The sequence below is a fragment of the Frankliniella occidentalis genome, unplaced genomic scaffold (assembly GCF_000697945.3).
Source record: "Frankliniella occidentalis isolate FOCC.00 unplaced genomic scaffold, Focc_3.1 Scaffold47, whole genome shotgun sequence".
Classification (NCBI taxonomy): domain Eukaryota; kingdom Metazoa; phylum Arthropoda; class Insecta; order Thysanoptera; family Thripidae; genus Frankliniella; species Frankliniella occidentalis.
In genome coordinates, this window is record NW_026267177.1 from 137640 (window position 1) to 145033 (window position 7394).

General features: G+C 53.6%; 1 protein-coding gene across 11 annotated transcripts in view; it reads left to right on the forward strand.

Annotated features, from left to right (window-relative positions):
- Positions 1-7394, forward strand: part of LOC113205423 (steroid hormone receptor ERR2) — a 43166-nt gene that overhangs the window by 15405 nt on the left and 20367 nt on the right. For 3 of the 11 annotated variants that reach the window (XM_052267136.1, XM_052267143.1, XM_052267139.1), the window contains exon 2: positions 3130-3201. The exons of 1 other annotated variant lie outside the window; for it this stretch is intronic. In XM_052267136.1, coding sequence (XP_052123096.1) covers positions 3130-3201 — 72 coding nt within the window. Of the gene's footprint in view, positions 1-3129; positions 3202-5602; positions 5675-7394 lie in introns of all 11 variants that reach the window. 7 more of the 11 variants (XM_026421042.2, XM_052267142.1, XM_026421044.2 and 4 more) reach the window with 3 other exon arrangements.

Here is a 7394-nt window from a genome sequence, read left to right on the forward strand (position 1 = left end):
CCTGCCCCACCCCGCCACGGGCCGTGCTGAGCCGGTCAAGTTCAAGGCTGCAATACACAGCGAAGCGGAGAGCCGAATGGGCGCAGAGAGTGATTGTTGTATTGCATATTACACCCGTGATGGTCCAGGCCGCAGGCTATGTAGGCCAGATCAATGTGCCCGGAGAGATGGAGGTTTCAAGTAGGCAAGACACATTTTTGTGATCTGCATCACATATGATTTGGGGGGGGGGGGCTGCACTCACCTGGTGGGAAGAGATTAGTGTCCTACAGCTGTATGCTTATAAGTGCCATGAATCCAAATCGACACCCTCAACACGCCCGTGCCGCAATCAAAGAGAGATGTAAATGTAGAATCCCTGGCCTGGGGTAGATTTTTCGTAGGAGGGCGGGGGGATAAAACGAAAGGGTTTTCCAAGTAAACCCTTTGGCCTTCCCACAGCCGTGTCCAGCAGTGCCCATTCTCGTGGGACCGAGGCGGGGCAGAACAGATCGCCATTTCACTTTCGATCCATCGAACAGTGGCGCGCCTCGCCAGGCCGTGCCGCGTCTTGCCCGGCACTTGTTGTACCAGGCCCCTCCTTATTACCCGCTCTGCCACTCTGCTCACTTTGTCTTTGAGCGATACCGAGGGATGTGGATGTAATTGCTGCTCACCGCGAAGCCTGACCATAGCTCGATGCGGCATGCCCGAGTAAATTATACCAGCTCCTCCGATTAATGTAACAATTTTAATGGGATAGAAAATTTATCTGTAGCTCGTAAGTAAATGTGTAACTCACTGGTATGCAAAAGATATCATCCAGGAATTCCACCCGTCCTTCACCCTGAACGAATCTTCCAAGTTTAGACTCTCTGCAAGTTCTTGGGTTCTGAGTGCCTGGTAGGTAGGCAACATCGCACATGCTGTGCGTGCGTGTACTGCGGGGTGGCCTACCCTGAGTATCGCAGGCGCCGGGCTCCTGTGTTTTCCCGACTGAATTTGGGGGGAAAGGACGTTTATCCTGGACGATATCTTAGCCCGCAGGACGCAGGTGATATCCGGTCATGAAGATTCAAAATAGGTGGACTTAGAAGAGTACACAACCCAGCAAAATTTGATGTTTTTTTTTACCCATCTTTAATTATGTTCAACCCGTCGTTGCACACTAAATTTGAAATGACCCCATGGATGAAGCCGGAGGAAGCTGCCAAAAACATGTAAACTGAAGGGATCCAACGACTTCCCCGACATTTTTGCCATCGCCGTCCATGGAATCGCCATAGAGCCCACGTGAATCTTTGACTGTACAGACACCCAGTGTTCGGAGCCTGTGAAGCACAAGGACTGAGCGGAACTAGGGGAAGTAGCACTGTGGGACGAGTCGCGAGACCAGACATCCGACGGCCTTCGGACTTTTCTTCTTTCTGTGGCGGCGCCGTGGCGACAGCGCCATCGGCGGTGGGGTTTTCACTCGTTACCTGAAGTGAAGGAATAGAGGAAAGGTCATCTCTTTGCTTAGGTAGAAAAATGTGTCTTCCCTCCGTAGGCTGCTTTGTGCTCTGTGTGAGCGTCACGCCGTGACGTCTTCACGAGATATGCGATCTGGAGAGTAGCCAAGCTCACGCTCGGGATAATTTATACCAAAATAGTACGCGCTCTTTTTGGGAATGCTAAGAGGACTTGCCGATCAACAAATATACAAGCGTCAAAGCGTCACTGACTGCATTGTGACACTCATGTTCACAAATTTAGTTTTCTACCATAGTTTTCTTTCAATATTCGATTTAATATATTTTACCGACGCATCAGTTGTGTTAGTCAATGATGAGAAAGATTCTATCCCTATTTAAGATACGATGCGAATAATTTCACCTCCACTGCTGGAAAAACAATGGTAAACACCTTTATTGAAGTGTTAATGACTTTCGTATCTTACAGACGCACTAGATTTGCACCCATGAAAAGGACTAAAATGCCCCCAAGATGATAAATTTTAGTACCTTTGGACACTTTCTAAAGGCATTGAAATTTAGCAACTTGTACCTACCTTTGTTTTTCCACTGTCGCCCCTCTTCCATGCGACAAAAATAGAACGTTTTGACCCAAATTGATAAAACCCAGGTAAGGAATTCCTGTTCTAGATTGTCCCAAGTTCAAACATCACTGATTTATTATTTATTTATAATATTGTTTGCCATTGATTTGGGTACTCTTGTTCTTTATAAAGACATGTATGTGAAAAGTTTACTTTTTAATTTTTTCTACGCCTCTCCAGACGTACGTATCAAGTGGAACGCTATTACGTGTTTTCGCTTGTGGCTGTCACACCTCCTATCGTCTTCTGCCGCCCCGCACCACACACCGGACTGACGATGATAAATTACAAATCGAGTAGAGCCACGTCTTCATTAGTCCAGGCGGTGTGGGCCATAAAAGTTAGCTCATAACCCCCATAGTCGCCATTGGAAAGATTATAGCCAATAATACCTACCAACGGGTATCACTGATCCGCTTTGAAAAGACGGATGACGACGCTTCCCCAAAACAACAACCTGCCGTCGTGTTGGTCTGGCAGTGCTTAATAACCGGACGACAGGAGTGTCCGGCGCGGGTGGCTATCGTCTCCCGGCCTGACCTTTATGCTCCTTCGTTTCGCACAAAATAGTAAAAGTCTAGCGGCGGTTCCACTTTGCCATAGAGGACACTATTTTTCCACGGTGACCGTCTGCGACCTTATGACCGCCAGCCCCCGAAACCGACCCATCTCCAGCCGGCACTAGATCAGTCTTGGCCCAGTGCCTGCGCGGACCCGCCGCGCGGCGGCGCCTGTGACGTGTCGACACTTAGTTACCATGCGTGTGTGTCCCGTCACTGGGTCAAGTTCACGGCTAGAGAGCTAGATAGAGTCAGTGACACATCGCGACCGCACAGCAGCGGGCGGACGAGGGGTGCCTTGCCTAGGCGCGGCAGGCGCCGGGGTAGGCCACCCTCCCGCGCGCACGCCTGGCGTTGCCTACCCGCCGGGCTGTGGCCGCAACAGCAGCAGGCTCGGCTGCAGCAGCTCGGCAGCTCGGCCTCAGAGGCCCGAGCGCGCTCCCCGCTTGTCTCATCATCGCGCTCATCGCCGACTGTTTCCGTCTGTTCCAGCAGCGGCACTGTGCGCCGTGGACCCGCTGCCAGTCGCAGTACAACAGCGCGGCCTGCCTGCCCCAGAGCGAGGTAAGCCCCCCAGCAGTACCTGCGTGTCGTGTCGCTTCGGCAGAACCCAGCGCACGTGCGCGCGTGGGCCGGCGCGCTGGATGCGCTGCTCTCCAAGCGCGCGTGGTGGGAGAGGGAGGCATTAGTCCAGGCGGTGTGGGCCATAAAAGTTAGCTCATAACCCCCATAGTCGCCACTGGAAAGATTATAGCCAATAATACCAACCAACGGGTATCACTGATCCGCTTTGAAAAGACGGATGACGACGCTTCCCCAAAACAACAACCTGCCGTCGTGTTGGTCTGGCAGTGCTTAATAACCGGACGACAGGAGTGTCCGGCGCGGGTGGCTATCGTCTCCCGGCCTGACCTTTATGCTCCTTCGTTTCGCACAAAATAGTAAAAGTCTAGCGGCGGTTCCACTTTGCCATAGAGGACACTATTTTTCCACGGTGACCGTCTGCGACCTTATGACCGCCAGCCCCCGAAACCGACCCATCTCCAGCCGGCACTAGATCAGTCTTGGCCCAGTGCCTGCGCGGACCCGCCGCGCGGCGGCGCCTGTGACGTGTCGACACTTAGTTACCATGCGTGTGTGTCCCGTCACTGGGTCAAGTTCACGGCTAGAGAGCTAGATAGAGTCAGTGACACATCGCGACCGCGCAGCAGCGGGCGGCCGAGGGGTGCCTTGCCTAGGCGCGGCAGGCGCCGGGGTAGGCCACCCTCCCGCGCGCACGCCTGGCGTTGCCTACCCGCCGGGCTGTAGCCGCAGCAGCAGGCTCGGCTGCAGCAGCTCGGCAGCTCGGCCTCAGAGGCCCGAGCGCGCTCCCCGCTTGTCTCATCATCGCGCTCATCGCCGACTGTTTCCCGCGTGGAAAGATTTACAGTTTGAAATACACTTGTGGACTGCAACTGAACTTTTGCTAGAACCGTAGTGTGAGCATCGTATTTGTACTGAAGTAATGTTGGTATTTTACAAACACAAATGTAATTTGCAAGTACAATGAAAGTGCATACGAACTGCATCTGGCATCATGCACTTTAAGTGTAGTTATTTAATAGAAAACTATAGTTAAATGACAGTCAACTGCAGTTTCACTGCAGTCAATCTAAAAAAAATGTGTAAAGATTTGGAACACTCCTCACTTTAACTGCAGTTTCGCGCACTCTATTTACAGATATTAATATAGTTCGATCTACAAGTTGTCTGTGTTTCGGACTACAATTAAACTTAAGTGTCAAATGATTCTAAAGTATAGTGTTAAAAATACCTCTTTCCCTCTCTGGGTCTTTCTTTCTCCCTCCTATTCAGTTATTTACCTCATATTGGTGATTTCAGTTATTACCTCATAGATATTACATTGGTTTTACCTCGGATGTTGGCGGGAGTTGAACCTCGGACTTCGGAGTTGGGAGCCCGGTACGCTGACCACTGAGCCACTGCGACACGATAGCTCTGGTGCCGCAGTAACCGGAAGTCATGCCAAGGGTCCCGGCCCGTCGGCCTACTTGTCTAACTACAGTTGAACTACAGTTTCTCTGTAATTCAACTGTGGCGATGTGGGGTTCCTGAGCCTTGTCCGTTTTTTTTTCGTGAATAAACCCGTTTATAACTATAACGTCCCCTTCCCTGGTCAATATCACGAATAACAGAATTTTGCCTAAGCGATTCTTAACCGGAAAACAACAGAACTTTCGTTGGCGTTAGGGTGAGGTACTTGGGTAGCGACCCCGCTAAGAGACATATTTCTGCTGTACGCATACGGACGAACCTCCGGTTGTTTGGCACGACTAAGAGGCAGGTAAGCCCTCGAAAGGGCGCGCCTAGGCTAGGCGACGTAAAACCCCACCGACCAAGGAGTCGACAAAGTCATCGCACAGGTGAAGCAACAAGCGAGTACTGTCGGTAAAAAGACGTTCTGAGTGTAGGTTGTCACATACAGTCTACTTATATTTTAAGTGCAATATATGCACAGTTCGAAACTGTAAACTATATTTGCGGTTTTCAGTCTAAGATAACAACAGTCTGATTGAAATATAACTGAAAAAAAAACTGCTTTGATGAATTGCAGCAGTATTGAAATCTAAAGTATGGCAGTTTTATACTTGAAAATTATGTTTAAGCGCAGTTTGTAACACGAAAATGAAATTCATTCGTAAGACTCAAATATCTGTTCTAAGACTGTACTTATAAGTACAGTTTTAACTTGTAGAGCGCAATGCAGCCAACATTGTAAAAGTAAAAGCAGTGTGACTGCTGTCATTATATAAATGGAATTACGGAACAATTAAGAGTTAAGAGATGCATAATGACTACAGTTAACCTGTAGTTTCAGATAGTATATCGCAACTGCAGTTCGATGTCTACAGTTTTAACTACAGTCATAATGCACATCCTTCCACGCGGGTTCCGTCTGTTCCAGCAGCGGCACTGTGCGCCGTGGACCCGCTGCCAGTCGCAGTACAACAGCGCGGCCTGCCTGCCCCAGAGCGAGGTAAGCCCCCCAGCAGTACCTGCGTGTCGTGTCGCTTCGGCAGAACCCAGCGCACGTGCGCGCGTGGGCCGGCGCGCTGGATGCGCTGCTCTCCAAGCGCGCGTGGTGGGAGAGGGAGGAGGGGGGTCAGTTTGTCTGCACGGCGTGTTGTGACGCCGGGCCGCCCAGGGGCCCGCGCCCGCGGCTGCAGCTGCATCCTGCGCTTCCTTGGGGGGGCTTATGTAATAAAGTGTCCGACCATGGGGACCCCCCTCCCCCTCCCCGCGCATCACGTGTGTAACCCACGCGCGGGCGCGCGCTGCGCGGGGTGTCTACGATGCAACAGGACGCACCGCGAGGCATATCAGGGTGCGCGCCCGAGATGATGCGCTTCCCGCCGCCCCGCCCCGCCCCGCCCATCTGCCGCCACGTGCTGAGCGCCATGCGCGGCTCCGCGGCCTCGGCCCGGCGGGCGCGCTGGGGAGCGGCTGAGGTGGAAAAGGAAATCAATTGAGTCGCCCGAGTGCCCTCCGCGACGGGCCGCTGGATCAATTGTCACGGGCCGCCCCGCCACGCTGCTCCACGCCCCACCACGCCCCACCACGCCACCCCACGCCTCACCACGCCACGCCTTGCCCCACCTCGCCCCGCCACGCCCCCGCTTGCAGTTCGGACCCTCCGCGTTCGTGTGATGAGTGCGGCTCGCGGCTGGTCCTGCGGCGGCGGTGTGCACCGGGGCGGGGCGGAGTGGGGCGTGGCGGGACGTGGTGGGGCGGAGTGGGGCGTGGCGGGGCGGGGGCGCAGTGACGTGACGTGCACTGCTGGTCACGGCCAGGGCCGCACTCTCGCCGGGCTGCGGCCACGGCCAAGGCTGCTCCCCACTGCAGCACGGCCCGACCCGAGCCCGGCTGGTGGGAGGGAGAGGGTTGTCACCCATTCATGTGGGGGAGAGAGGGGAGCGGGGGCAGCCTGACCACGGGGCCCTATTGGCGTGTGGTGGTGCGGTGTGGCCCGAAGCCGCGTCGTCGTGCACCTCTCGGTCGTACCTCGAAACGCGGTGCAAGTCGTTGCCGCGTCCTTTCGTTTTCGATTCCGTTGTTTGTTACACCTCGCTCGCGGCACCCGACGCGACGATCAACAACATCACGAGCGCTTTAGCGAAAAAATATTTTTCAGTGTGATTTAAAATTTACGGAAATTCCTTGGGAAATTCTGAACTAATTGTCAACGCAACTTGACCAACATTGTAAACGTGTTCGTGTTGCTCCTGAAATTTTCCCTTTGTAATTTTGCTCTATCAGATAATGATGTAAAGTAAAGTCCTTTTAGATAAAATGGCCAGACACACCTCGGCAGGACGACCCTCGGCCTCCATGAGTGGCCCCTCCCGCGGCCCGCCCGTGCGATTTGGCTTTAGCGCGGCGTTTGACAACAGCCCGGCCAACCACACCCAGAAAAGCGTGTTCTCAGCCCAAGAAATGTTCTTGCGGAATCGAGAACATTGGCTTGGGACGATGCAATTTGCATTGCCCCAAGCCAAATGTTCTCGATTCCGCAAGAACATTTCTTGGGCCGAGAACACGCTTTTCTGGGTGCAACCAGGCCTTCGCGAAATCAGCGGCCCCCTCGCCCCCCCCCCCTTCTCCCTTCCCCCTTAGCGAGTAGCGTGTTAGGCCCTAGCGATGCCCCCCTCTCCTCTCTCCTCCCCTCGCGCTGCGCTGCGCTCCGCCGCCGCGCCTCT